The sequence below is a fragment of the Bombus bifarius genome, unplaced genomic scaffold, assembly GCF_011952205.1.
Source record: "Bombus bifarius isolate JDL3187 unplaced genomic scaffold, Bbif_JDL3187 scf7180000009571_frag, whole genome shotgun sequence".
Classification (NCBI taxonomy): Eukaryota; Metazoa; Arthropoda; class Insecta; order Hymenoptera; family Apidae; genus Bombus; species Bombus bifarius.
The window spans coordinates 6,236-20,669 of NW_022885202.1; the positions used below are offsets into that span (position 1 = coordinate 6,236).

The following is a 14,434-nucleotide window of genomic DNA, read 5'->3' on the forward strand; positions in this document are numbered from 1 at the left end:
CAAACAGCACAACCTCAAGGGATATCGATAACACCGGTAGTCAATCAACTACCAACGTCATCTACGTCCGCCTTGAGCGAACTCTGAGATACCATCAGTCAACTTTCCTTTGGAAATTTGAACTCCAAGGGCGGGGATGTCACGTCCCGCGCTCCGCACGCGCCGTAACAAGAACAAGAAAACCATTCTATACAAAACACGCGAATAAGGATTTGAATGCACAAACGAACACACGGCACTACGAAACGAAAGGAAGGATTAACAAAACGAGGGCGATTAACGGATCCAACCAATAAACAAAATACATATACACACAATTCTAAATAAACCAGGAAATAAGACTACAAAAGGGGAAAATAATTGAAACGCCAGGAATATATATATATATATATATATATATATATATATATATATATATATATATAAATATATTTCAATCAATCAATTTGGCGAGTTACATATAAGTATAAACATATATGCCGAACATGTAATAACCTAGTAAATATTAGAGACAGTGCTTCCAATACTATGCAATAAATACAATATTATCAATTTATGAAATATAAGTATACATGAAGTCAAAAACTAATAGTTTAACCAATACATAAAACATACAATATTGTATTATTAAAGAAATGAAGGTTACATTGTCAGAAATATATATAAGTGTGCGAATTCTATCAAACCGATAATCTAAGATACATACTTAAAACTAGCCTACATTCCGGTAAAGAATTATAAAATAAGAACTATATTACGGAACATGCATGTCTATATATAAATATATAAATTATATTCTAAACTAAACTACTATTAATGTATGCGCATTCTACATTATTGATTCAAATCGATAATCTAAGATACATACTTAAAACTAGCCTACATTCCGGTAAAGGATAAATAAATAATTGATATTTCATTTCGTATGAATACTACACTGCCAGGAGAAATATGCATATGAATACGTATATATATATATATATATATATATATATATATATATATATATATGTATGTGTGCGCGTATGTTTTATATTATCGAATACTCTATAAAATAAACTACTCAAAACAATAAATAACGCAATCGAAGAATTACAAAACATTAGCCATATTAAAATGACACACAACATAAATATATATATATATATATAAATATATATATATATATATATATATATATATATATATATATATATATATTTATATATATATACGTATATTCACACGAACAATACTTTTGTCACTTTAAAACAATATTAATAAATAAATGTTCTAATTGCGGTAGAATAAGGAAAAACGAGCGGCAGACGGAAAATTACTTCGATATCAAGCAAAACTAAACACCCGTCACTATAACTTTACTGATGACATTTATGAGCAGCCATGTTATATTTACACGCGTATGGCGACAGGAATATTAGGGATTAATGGAAGTCAGTCGCGAGAAATAAATCATGAAAACACATTGTTAACACTTTTCTTTAATAAAATCTGTGCGCAACTACAAATGTAAAATATATATATATATAACATATATATATATAATATATATATATAATATATATATATAATATATATAATATATATATAATATATATATATATTATATATATATATATATAATCAATTAAAAAGGGGGAAATATAAAATTAAAATACATATATTTAACAAGCATAAAATAGATATCACATTTAAAAAATATATAAATATATATATATATATCATAAATAAAAACAAAAGACATTTAAAAGGAAAAAAATAATAATAATAAGGAACCTCTGATGGAGATGCCTCCGCAAGGGTAATAAAAATGGTAATTTTTAAAATGGTAAAAACGGTAATAAAATGAACGGTAATAACAATGATCACTATAATAATGAGCGAAGAATAATGAGCGTAATAAGAATGTTTACCAGAATAATAATGAGCACAGAATAATGAACGAAGAGTAATGTAATAAGAATGTTCACCAGAATAATAATGAGCAAAGAATAATGAACGAAGAATAATGAACGTAATAAGAATGTTCACCGGAATAATAATGAGCAATGAACGTAATAAGAACGTTCACCAGAATAATAATGAGCAATGGACGTGATAAGAATGTTCACCGGAATAATAATGAGCAATGGACGTAATAAGAATGTTCACCGGAATAATAATGAGCCCTGCTCTACGTTGCTTTGCTTATTTATGCCATCCCCCACGCGGTGGTGGTCCGCTGGGGGTACGCTTATGATTGTTTTTGCGATTTTGATGTTTTTTCCTTTCTTGTTGTTTCTCGACGAATCCGATGATCTCGTGTCCTTAGACACACCCCATTATAGTTTTCCTCTGTGGCATGATCGGAACGGGAAAGACATTCTTTCTCGCGATCTCATTGATGAAAGGAGTAACTCTTTACGACCAGTGAATATTACGCGTCCGACTTAGATTTTGTGAGTACGTTCATCTATCATCCCGTCGACCGCGGATTCGTTATTGAACCTAGGATCATTGTCATTAGTTTCTCGAGTTATTAGTTTCTCGAGTATTAGTTTTACGCCCCTAACCCTAATTCTAATGTAAACCCGACATATATATATATATATATATATATATATATATATATAATATTTTATATAATATATAATATTATATATAATTATATATAATATTATATATATATAATATTTTAAAATATTAATAAAAAATAATAATATTACTATAAATATTTAATTATCTATAAAATTAAATTATAAAATATTAATACTTAAATATTCTACCCTTTATTTTTAAATTGTTTAATATACAATTTTTTTTATTTTGAAAAAATGGAAATTACTATAATATAAATTGTATAATATATAATTTAAAAATTTTTTATTTATGATATATATATATTAAATTATAAAATGTCAAAAATTTCAATTATATATTAATATAAATAAAAAATATTAATGATATTATAAAATTAAAAATATTAAAAATTTTAAGATTGTATTTTTAATATTAATAAAAAATATTAATAATATTACTATAAATATTTTATTTATAATATTTAAATAAATATAATTATTAAATTATAAAAATATTAAAAATTTTTAAATTATATTTTTAGTTCTAATAAAAAGATATTAATAATATTATTATAAATATTTTATTTATAATACTTATATAAATATAGTAATTATTATTATTATTAAATTATAAAAATATTAAAAATTTTAATTTAATATATATATATTATTGATTCATTAATACGTTCATGCTGTAATACACGAACATATGCGTTACTCTGCTACTCACGATGCATCGTAACAAGTATGCATTTTTGTATGAAAAACCGTTTATTTTCATTTTATGTTCGTTTTTAAAGTCAGATGCGATACGAAATAACGTCAGTGTTGTTTTCTGGCTGCTCGCGAACATATGATATCTATTCCATTTTCAAATTGATTTTATCTACACGTTAAAGCGAGCTGTGGAATAAATCAAACTTGCTCGAGCCTGCGTGAATCTCTGTATCATTGTATCATAATGTGAGAACTTTCACAAGCCTAAATCTTGGCAGTCTGACGATCGAGAATATTGCTATCGGAAGAATCGCTCTCATCCGTAAACAAGATATTTCCAAGGATTGCGTTATAATTTTCTTAGCGGCTAACCATCGAATATTCGTCAAACGACATAATTTCGCACACGGCGAACCTTATAACGTACACCTTTTTGGCGTATTATTTTTCCCACTTTTTTTTTTTTTATTAACGTGGAGGACACCAGGTCGCTTCTGGGAAAAAGCGGCGTGGTAGTGGCGGACGCCAACGGACTAAAACCTCCATGATGACCGTCCCGGCAGCGATCTAGAGGGGCCCGGGAACTGGTGTGAGGGATACACCCCCCCGCGCTCAATACACCCCTAATGGAGCGATATGCGGCCACGTCACACCGCGCCTCGTCGCCGGAGCCGCCGTGCCAGACAGTCCGGTTCCCCTGCCGGGCTGATTTGCTGCCCCGGGGCGCTGAGTTGCCAGCGCCTAAGTTTGCACCCCACCGGGGGGCGCGACGGACCTAGCGCGCCTCACCGAAGCGCTTCCATGGCCTCTGCCGCGCCCTCGCCGGTCAATTCTCTCAGGGTGAGAGTATTATTTTTCCCACTGCTGCGTGTGAAACCCCTATTGGACAAACTGTTCTTTGCAATACATGGATGGATAAATACGCGCACAAACACGCAATACGTGCAATAGAATGCTCGAGGTCAATTTTGTCATCCTCTTTTTCAACAGATCTTCGCAAATCCGAAGGTGTAGAATTACCTCCCAAAGACATAAGATGACAACAAACACTTTCTTGACACACTGTATAACATTGAGGTATCCAGTTTTGCCACATACAATTTTGTCATTGTCACGTTTGACTTTGTTCATTGTAAAGTCAAATTTGCACACTCCATCTGTGAAATAGTACGAAGAAATCATAGTGACTTGTATTCCTTATGATATCATGATGCCACATAATATATAATACAATAAAATAATTCGCGAACAGATCACTCGTTAATTGCTTTTAAAAGAATTACCACGGAAGCTTCCTAACACGCTACCCGGGGGCCAGGGATTTATTTCGTCGATAAGTTAGGTTATTAAACTTATGTTCTTTCATTGAAGACATCGATGGACGCTGTGTTCCAGAAATCGCCAATCACACTTGGCGAAGCATAATAGTAATTTACAATAACAAATACTTAAGAATGCCTAATTTTGTTAAACATAGGGTTCAATTTACAATTATGTAAATATTACTTCTTGAAAGTAACTTCTTAATCAATTTTAACAAATTTTGTAAAATCATGTAATAAATCTTATTATTTATCATACGCGTGTATTAAGCCAATTGCCAACCGAACATGTTCAAACTGTATTTTTTTCAAAACGGGACCTTAAGCTAAAAAGCTTTATTTCACATATTCGACTTGTTCTTGTATGTGGTATCAGCACCTAGTCGGATGCCCGCGTTATGCAGGACACCCTGATGGCGTTGAACGCAACGATTCAAATTGAATTGAAAAGTCGTTATGTTTTCAGAGGACTTGTGTGTAGAGGATGGTTGATCGTGAGATTTATTAGACAAGATTGCTCGTTGTTGAAACCTTCAAGTATATTTTCAAATGATTAAATAAATAATTATAGATAATGTTCGCAAAGACGGTAGATACTCGTAGATACTGATCCATAACTCTCGTGAACTCTTTACGATTGCGTCCGTTTAAACTGGTATAGTATAAACAGATCGGGGGAGAGTCGGAGAATTCAAATTCGTCTTTGTTCGACGGTTCGACGGTTCGACGGTTCGACGGTACGGTTCGACGGTACGGTTCGACGGCGTTTGTTTTGCCCGGAGTTTATTTATTAATATATTATGTATGTCCTCACGATCTTGATACTCCGAAGCAAAAAAACAACAACATGATTTGAAATGTTCTCTAGCTCATGTACCGCTACGTGTACTTTCAAGGAGCAAAACTGACACAGTTCCGCTTGTGACGCGAGACGGAGATTATCGTTTCACTTCCTTTAACGCATTTTTGCCATTGAAAGACACTAATTTCTGTGACTTGCTTTATCTCTCTTATAAATCTATCTTTATATTTAAAATTTTATAGTTTTTGTGCAAACGTAAAAGGTAAGTAAATATTAATAAATATTATAATAATATAATATAATGCTATATAATAATATTAATAAATACTTCGCTATTTACTTATTTTATTTCCATTAAGGTATATTGTATTTTTCATTGCATTACTTTCATTTTTATTTAGTGTAATAATAAACGCATACGTTAATATTCATTGGCATTAGTGTAATTGTAAGCTTCACTGTAAATTTAATAAAATTTATAAGAACGGAATTATTAAAAGGGTATATATGTGTAATTAAACTAGATTCTATTCTCAATGTTACTTCATTATTTTATTATTGTTTCATATATATATATTTTTTTTTAATTTACATGTGCTTCTAAGTTAATAGAACTAAACACATGTGTATGTATTAATTGCTATATACGTCATAATTTCAACCATAATATTAAATTATGGTATGTATTATTAAAAAGTATAGTTTAATGTATATATTAAATATATATCATTTATTCGTAGATTTTAAATATGGATACTGGATCAAAGAAGGAGATTAAAGAAATGATTACCAAAGATATATCGAATATACATAATTATTCCTTGGATGTTAAAAAATATATTAACAACCAGCTTGAAGACACTCTGGGTTATTTATTAGGTTAAGTAAAAAGTTCTGAGCGTTTTTCGCTAGATGTCTTTAGTGAGCCATATCTCACGATGTGCACATCGCATCGAGTCATAGTATACACCGATTTCAAGGTGATATTACGCATCAAAAAGGTTCTTTGTCAGTTTTGTGTTCGGTGAAGCCAGTTGTGTGTTACAGCGTTCGAAAATGGAGATAAAAAAAGAGAAAATTCGATACATTCTTCAGTACCACTACGACCAAGGTGAAAAGGCGGAGCAGGCGGCCAAAAAAATTTGTGCTGTTTATGGACCCAGTACAGTATCGAATGCAACAGCAAAGCGGTGGTTCCAACGATTCCGTTCTGGTAATATGGACGTCGAAGATGAGGCACGCTCTGGTAGGCCAATCGTCGAAAATGTGGATAAAATCATGGAAATCGTCGAGTCGGACCGGCATGTGAGCACTTATTCCATTGCCCAGGAACTGAAGATTAGCCAGAAAACCGTTTGGAACCATTTGCATAAGGCTGGTCTCAAGAAGAAGCTCGACGTATGGGTGCCACATGAATTGACGCAAAAGAACCTTTTGGACCGAATTGATGCCTGCGATTCTTTGTTGAGACGTAACGAAATCGACCCATTTTTGAAGCGGATGGTGACTGGCGATGAAAAATGGGTCACATACGAGAACAACAGCCGAAAAAGATCGTGGTCCAATCGCGGTGGGCCGGCCCAAACGATCGCCAAGCGTGGATTAACGGCCAAGAAGGTTTTATTGTGTGTTTGGTGGGATTGGAAGGGAATCATCCATTATGAGCTGCTCCCATCGGGGCAAACACTTAATTCGGACCTCTATTGTCAACAACTGACCAGACTGAAGCAGGCGATCGACCAGAAGCGGCCAGAATTGGCCAATAGGAAAGGTGTTGTGTTCCATCAAGACAACGCCAGGCCGCACACATCTTTAACGACGCGTCAGAAGCTCCGAGAGCTTGGCTGGGAGGTTCTATCGCATCCGCCGTACAGTCCAGACCTGGCACCAAGCGATTATCACCTTTTTAAGTTTTTGCAAAATTTTCTTGATGGTACAAAACTGGCCTCAAGAGAGGCTTGTGAAAATGAGCTGGTCAAGTTTTTTACCAATAGGGACGAGGACTTCTTCAACCGCGGAATTATGAAATTGCCTTCAAAATGGACAAAAGTAATCGAACAAAACGGCGCATATTTAATCTAAATCGAATAATCTTGACTATGTTAATTTCATCGTCGAAATAAAGCGAAAAAGCGCTCAGAACTTTTTACTTCACCTAATACATGGTTTAATTGCTGAAATACCACAATCAGTACCTGGCCCTTCAACTACAAAGAGGCCGAAAGTTTTGAAGAAAAAAGGTTATCGCCGTAAAGAGACTATCCCAGAAAATGATATTATCAATACTGACAATACAGTAACAGATTCAGCAGTACATGATAAAGCAGAAAATAAAGATGTAAAAACTGGGGATGTGCTGGAAACAACAATTGACCGAACAAAAAGAAAGGCTGCAATAAAAGCTGCGATTAATATTAAAAAGCAGCAGTCAATGTCACTTGTTACAAAATTACGAAGGCTAACTCTTGATGATGACAGTAATGTAAATGTTTGTGTCATATTATGATGAAATTTAATACTTTTAATCTTACCCCATATCTTATGTTACTAATCAATACTAACCCTTATATGTAGTACACAATAATGTTTGATATCGGTTAATTAATGCGTCAAAATCTAATTGCTTATACAATTGTATGTACATTGTGTATATAAATACTACTATAACGTTGTTAAATATATTCTAAATTTTTAGAGGAAACGTGGAGGCCGACCTAAAAAAAAGGAAAGTGCTAGAAGTAGTTCAGATGAAAAAAACACAAAAAGTCCTACAAAACATAGTAAAACAAAAAAGAATGTTTTAAGCGAAACAATTTCAAAAGAAGATGCAAAACAGCCAGAAAGAATTGAACCATTAAAGTCTTCAATGACAACAAGAGATAGTAATATAAAGAGAACTTTTTCACGGAGTGAAAACACGAAGGGTAAATATTCTAATATTATTGATGATACAGTAATTCCATCAGCAAGAAATGATATTGAAGATCCTTCAATGTGCGAGGATGCACTTGAGAAATTTACTCCTCTTATGAATTCCACGATGGACATCAATTCTACTTATACGCAGAAGATGATGGACGCTACCGCAATTGTAGAACCTTTATCACCAATAAAATCAAACGAAACGGTAGTAATTAATAAAAACTTGGCTAGTAGTATAGGAAAAAATAATGAACCTAAATTTACATCACGGTCGCCAATAACTCTGCAGGAGGAGGTTCAGCAGCTGAATCAAGCGATTGGACTCACCGAGTTCGAAGAATTATTCGCAGAAGATGAGCCATCCCGTGAAAGGGAAATGTCTAATAGAAACATGACGAAACAGGACATTCAAAATGAAATGAAGAAAAATGTGCCCGTAAGAAGGAGAATCGAGGCCTTTGAAAAAGAAAAAATTTCAGAAAAAGCCATTGTTCAAAAACTGGCACGAAGATCTGTCGAAAAAGCAAAAAAAATCTTATTAGCGAAACAAAAGAAGGAGACTCAGATGATGACATCGCAGGTAACATTACAAACAGTATCAAAGTATTCTTCTGTTATAAAAACACAAGCTATTATTCATTCGATATTTTATCCAAAATATAGCTCCAAACAGTAAGGTCCACTTCTGTTTTGCACAGTAAACCTGACGACGACACATCGGACGATGAAGCCAGACCAAGGCGTACAATTCCACATTAGGCGCAATGTAAGTGTTGTTTTACTTAATGAGTTAATAAACATTATAATGCATGGAGTACTCGAATTTTTATCAATTTTAGCATACACACGCGAAAATGAACTTGCAATGCAACGATAAATTCCGAAGAAAGCAGTCTATAAATTCTTTGATAGAAGAATGTGCACACCAGATTTAACTGAAATGTTTGAAAATATAGATAGGAGTAGATTACAACGCACGTCCAGTGCAATATGGAAGACACCACCGCGTTATTCCATGATGGAAAACGAATAGAAGTTATAATTTGTTAAACTGAATGTTGTTGATTTCAAATTGTGCCTTAGAGCAGGAATACTTGCCATACCTTGCGTGTAATATAAAAATGATGTTACATTGCAACTATCGTTAAAAGATGTATGTGTTCTTAAAATATACCAATGAACGTAAGACTATTTCACTTTTTATATTTTAGAATGATCATAGGCATATATTACTTTTATTATACTAATCAAATTTTACCATTTTTTCTTATTTATATGTATCTTCTTAAGAATTAATAAATAAACCAATTAATAAATAATTGTTTTGGTACGACTTTTTAATGAGAAGTAAATTTTATTAGATTTGCCTTATTATCACCGTCGTGTAATAATTCGCGAGATACGCGTGATATAATTCGCACGATTAAATAGCACTGGTGATTTCGTCTCTTCGTGTAACGAGGAGGGTCTGGTAAATGGGTCGACCGTGGACGTTCAATCTTGTAAGAGAACAAACGGCGGCACCGTATCGTCGAGCATTTTTCTTTCGGTCAACAGCCATCCATTTTATATTTAGCACATTCGGTTGCGACGCTAAATTTTCGTTACACCACCAGTTGTTTCGTCTGAAATTCGCGTGACGTAAGTGCATTACACTCTCGCACCCGTCAGCCATTCCTGCGACCACTTCGCGTGCGTTAACTCGATAATATTTCGTCTCTGTTACCTTGTCGCCGTTGCTGCTTGACACATCTCGCTTGCTGGACGACTGATCGATGAAAATTAAAACGGGACGCTGATTTACCGTATCGTTATTTTTGTGTCAGGTATTCTCTTTTTGCCGTTTCGGCGAATTATTTTCATTTCGAACTTTTTTAGTCTTATTGTTACGTCGATTCTTATATTTCAAGATCTAGTCTTGTATGTACGCTGGGGAGCGCTTTTATTTATTGATTCAACAAAGAATATCGTTGTAGGTGTCATACATGCGAGTAAAAGTAACGAAGTACGAGCAGTTTCACTGTAACATACTTCCTGATAATTTCTCGTTATTTATACCATAAGAAAGTATCAAAGAGGAACTCTTATCTCGAACGTGGATCTATTTGTCGATAATGCATGCGTGTAATACTCGAGTGTCGTTCATACAGCGTAAATATACGTGCAGATACGTAAACCTTTTATGATTTTTGTATCAAAGGCAGACCTGCTATAATACTCGCAAGTGAAATATAATTCTACGAAAGAAAATGGAGCAAAAGAGTTTCGTTGGTAATATATTCTTCCTTTTTCATCACAAGTTTCCTCTTTGTTGTGCTTCTGTTACATTATAATCCTGTTAGATTTACGCGCGTAAAATTTCACTTTGTTGCACTATATCTCATCATCGCCATCTGCCGAACACCTGTGAGAAACGCGGTTTACTTTGTCTCAAAGCGAGCAAACGTCTAATTTCACAAATTGGATTTTCATCAACAGCGAGAAGGGCATATGCGATGTAAAGGAGGCTGTAAGGGCGTCCTAGGGCTTACGGTGGTTGTCACGATGCCGGAAGTGGCGCCGAGCAGACACGTCAAGGGAGAATCAGAATCGCTATTGGGAAAACCATCACGAACATTTGTCCTTCGCGCCACCAAAATTCTATCTTCTGAGATATTTTTCGCGTTTCCGAGGTCATCGCCACTCTCCTTAACTTTGCCTTACGATGTATAATATCTCGATGTTACGGTAGTTAGAAATTTGTATTAATTTGGAGAACCTTGCAAAAGTACGCAAATCTGCTACGATAGTCGGATAGAGAGTATCGGCAGAGATCTGTTCCTTTATCGTGAAACTCTCTCGGACAACTTAGATGCTACCAGATATCGATTCTCGCATCCAACCATTTCGTAATAAACGTAGATCACCCAAGAAATTTCTCAATTGTCATCCGTTAATTTCGCGCAACTTTTGCTTTATTTTAGCTACGTGGGAACCTATTAGTGCGCAAATGTTACCCCGAAAATGTTACTCCTCTGTGCCAAATATCGTTCACGTGTATAATCAAAGTTGCATAAAACCGCGTACAATTGCATCAGGAAATTTCTAATAATTTGCTCGTCTCGCAGGACGAAAACAGGCTCACGAAGGATCCCTCTGTTCTGGCTATCGAATGTACCGCAAGCACGTAGTTTCAAGTGTCCGTTCTCTAGAAAATTCGAAACAATTTATGGTCGATGGTCGAGTGAACGGTGCAACGGTCGAGTCGGAAAGATCAGAAAGACAAATCGTCATAGTTCGAACAGACCGGGAAGCAGAAACGCACTTCCATGATCATTTGTATCGTTGCTCGATCTGTTGCTGCGCAATGACCGAGCAAGCTGTTGATTTTTCTTTTTCTGCGATGCTACTATACTCTACACTCTATGCTTTATACCGTTCTTTTGCTCGCTATTTACCTTGTACGCGAACTTTTTATCGCTAGTGGATTGCAAAAATCCTTTTTTATCACGAATTTTACGTGACAATGCGTAGGTCAAGGTGGACGTAAGACAAAGGAAGGTGTAGATAAATAAGACAGGATGTATTTAAAAATAATAAGTTATTTATTACAGATTATTTAATATGTATACAGGCTATTCGTATTATAGCAGCGATAGCTAGTGTTAAATTAACAATGACAGTTTCTATCGTAGTTAATATTATATTGGTTATTGGCCATGACGAAGGCGAATTTTGATAACCCTGGTCGAGGTCGGTGGTCTGGATCTATAACAAATAATACTATATTAATATAGCAAAGAAATGTCGTAAATATCGATATCATTTGCAAGGCGATTCTTTTTGGGCATAGTGAAATTATGTTGATCAGTTTGTGGATATTAGGTTGAAATTAGATAATAAAGTTATAGATTTACCCGTTTTAAGGGATTGTTCAGGCGCCGTTAATTCACTGGATATGTCGCCCTGAAGCAGGATGTTTAAATTTTGGATCATATATTGTACTGATAGGAAGTATTTTATCGATACAATTATGAGTTTATTTGATTAAAATATCTAACGTAGTGTCCAGTCACCAAACGAATTAGTAGATCAGCCGTGAACAATGGCAGTAATTTGTATAATAACAAAGGATAAGCCAAATATAGCAGAATGACTCATCGGCTAGCGGGAGGTTGTGTCTAATTATCAAAAGCGAAAGAAATATGAAAGATCCTAGTTTGTAGGACTTGTTGACAATCAATGTCAACAATTTTTTCGTTTGGTCCATAGAATGTTTTGAGTGGGCTGTATTTAGACACACGACAAAATTGATAACGTAAATAAATCTTATATATTTGTTTCAAGAAATGATAGCTTGTTTGTGAGCGGTATCTTTAGACAGGTTGTTGAAAACTGGATGTTAATTCGGATTTTATATTTTCAATAACTTCGCATGAGTATTTTAGTCAAATCTAGCACGAATCGAACAGGTGAAAACAATCTATACGGCGTTCGTGCTGAGGTGGTATGGTGATAGGTGCGTAAGGAACTACTCTTGGTGTTTTTAACGAACAATAGTTTATTTAGAACTAATCAACAATCAGAGTTAACAATTAACAATTAACAATTACACTTAACAGACAATTGGTAACAACTAACAAATAACGATAGACACCGAGAGATCATACGACGCGTTGCTATGCAAATAATACCGAGGAGTTACACATTTAATGGCGTAAGACAGACTTCCTGTGCTTTTGTTTCGGATCGCGCAGATTCTTCCCTTCGTAGCCCATCGATATCCCCCACTAGCGTGCATTCATTAGATGTGCCGCCAGTGCTGGCACGTGTATGTTCTCCCGAGAATTCGGCGGAAAGAGTGTGAAGATATCGATGGTACATTGGGCACGTCGGTGTTGCGCTTTGGCGGCGTCGCGCTTTGCATCCGGAGCCGTTGAAAAGTTCCGTGGCCCGTGCCGCCACAGTGCTTGGCAGGCTTTTTTTTTGTTTACCTAGTGGATCGGTATGATAGAGTTCGAGACATGTGGAAAGTACGGCTTCCAGGCAAGCAGGGGCTGATTCAGCGCATTAAAATAAGAAGAAAATTTCGTATAAACGTTTTCGAGTAGACGCTTGCTTTGTGTCACAGTACTTTCTTACCTATATTTAGAGAAATTACTCGAATCGACCAGTTCCAGTTTCTACGGAAACGCGAATGCGTCGCGTCATAGATCGTCCATCTTGTTCGAACAGCTTACACGAATTTGTCGAAAATTTTGATCGTCACGTCAACTAACGTTTTATAAGTAAGAGATTTTAAACGCCCCCGTATTTAATAATCGAACGGATTCGGATCCGAAGAGCGTATTGGTCCGGAAATAAGGCCAGCACGATTTATCTATTTTCCAAGAGATCGTTCATCTGTGTAATGTTTAGCATCGCAAAATAAGCTATAAGCGGAACGTATGGTCATATTAGGCATATTATGTTATATAAAATTTTCTTCTTATTTGAATATTCAGAATCAACCTCTGCCATATTTTCCACGTCTTCTGATTCACCTTGTATAATATATAAGAATGATAATTGCAAATATATTTGTATAATAACTCTATGATAAGCGCTTAATAATACATACAGTGAACTTGTACAGAGTAACGTTTGCTGACTGTCGGAGGCACATTGTTGCTGTCTATGCAAAGACAAGTGCCCATTTCTTGTCGAATAACTCCAGTCAATTCTAGCGTTTCACCCACATAAGTTTTCAACGCTGAAACATGAAAATATATAGTCGTTATTTTTTAGCTTTGCCTCTATTTGATCTTCATCTTATCTGCTTACGCGCTTAATAATAGAACTAGGTTTGGTCTACGTAAAAAGTAACTTCTTTTTATTAAGACTCATATTTATTAAGATTTAATAAGATACAATTTATTAAGATACATGTAACGAAAGGCAGGAAGTAGTAACATTTTACGTGAATTTGCATGGATCGAATATGCTGATGTGCTTACGAATAAGAGAGTATTGATCGATAATTATTAAAGCCGATTGTTTGTGACATGGGAATAAGCAAAAGTCATTTTTAAGTTTAAAGATCTTTAGTTTAGTATTGAAATGTGTTTAATGTATTTTAGCAAAAGTAGATAAAA

General features: G+C 34.7%; 1 protein-coding gene across 1 annotated transcript; it reads left to right on the forward strand.

The window, feature by feature from the left end:
• The first annotated feature begins 6,148 nt into the window (after positions 1-6,148).
• On the forward strand, positions 6,149-9,081 carry LOC117215408. The gene is made up of 4 exons (XM_033461792.1): positions 6,149-6,272; positions 7,559-7,887; positions 8,095-8,901; positions 8,985-9,081. Exons 1-4 carry the CDS (start codon positions 6,149-6,151, stop codon positions 9,078-9,080), a joined length of 1,356 nt encoding a protein of 451 aa, XP_033317683.1. The 3' UTR covers position 9,081.
• Positions 9,082-14,434: the final 5,353 nt, after the last annotated feature.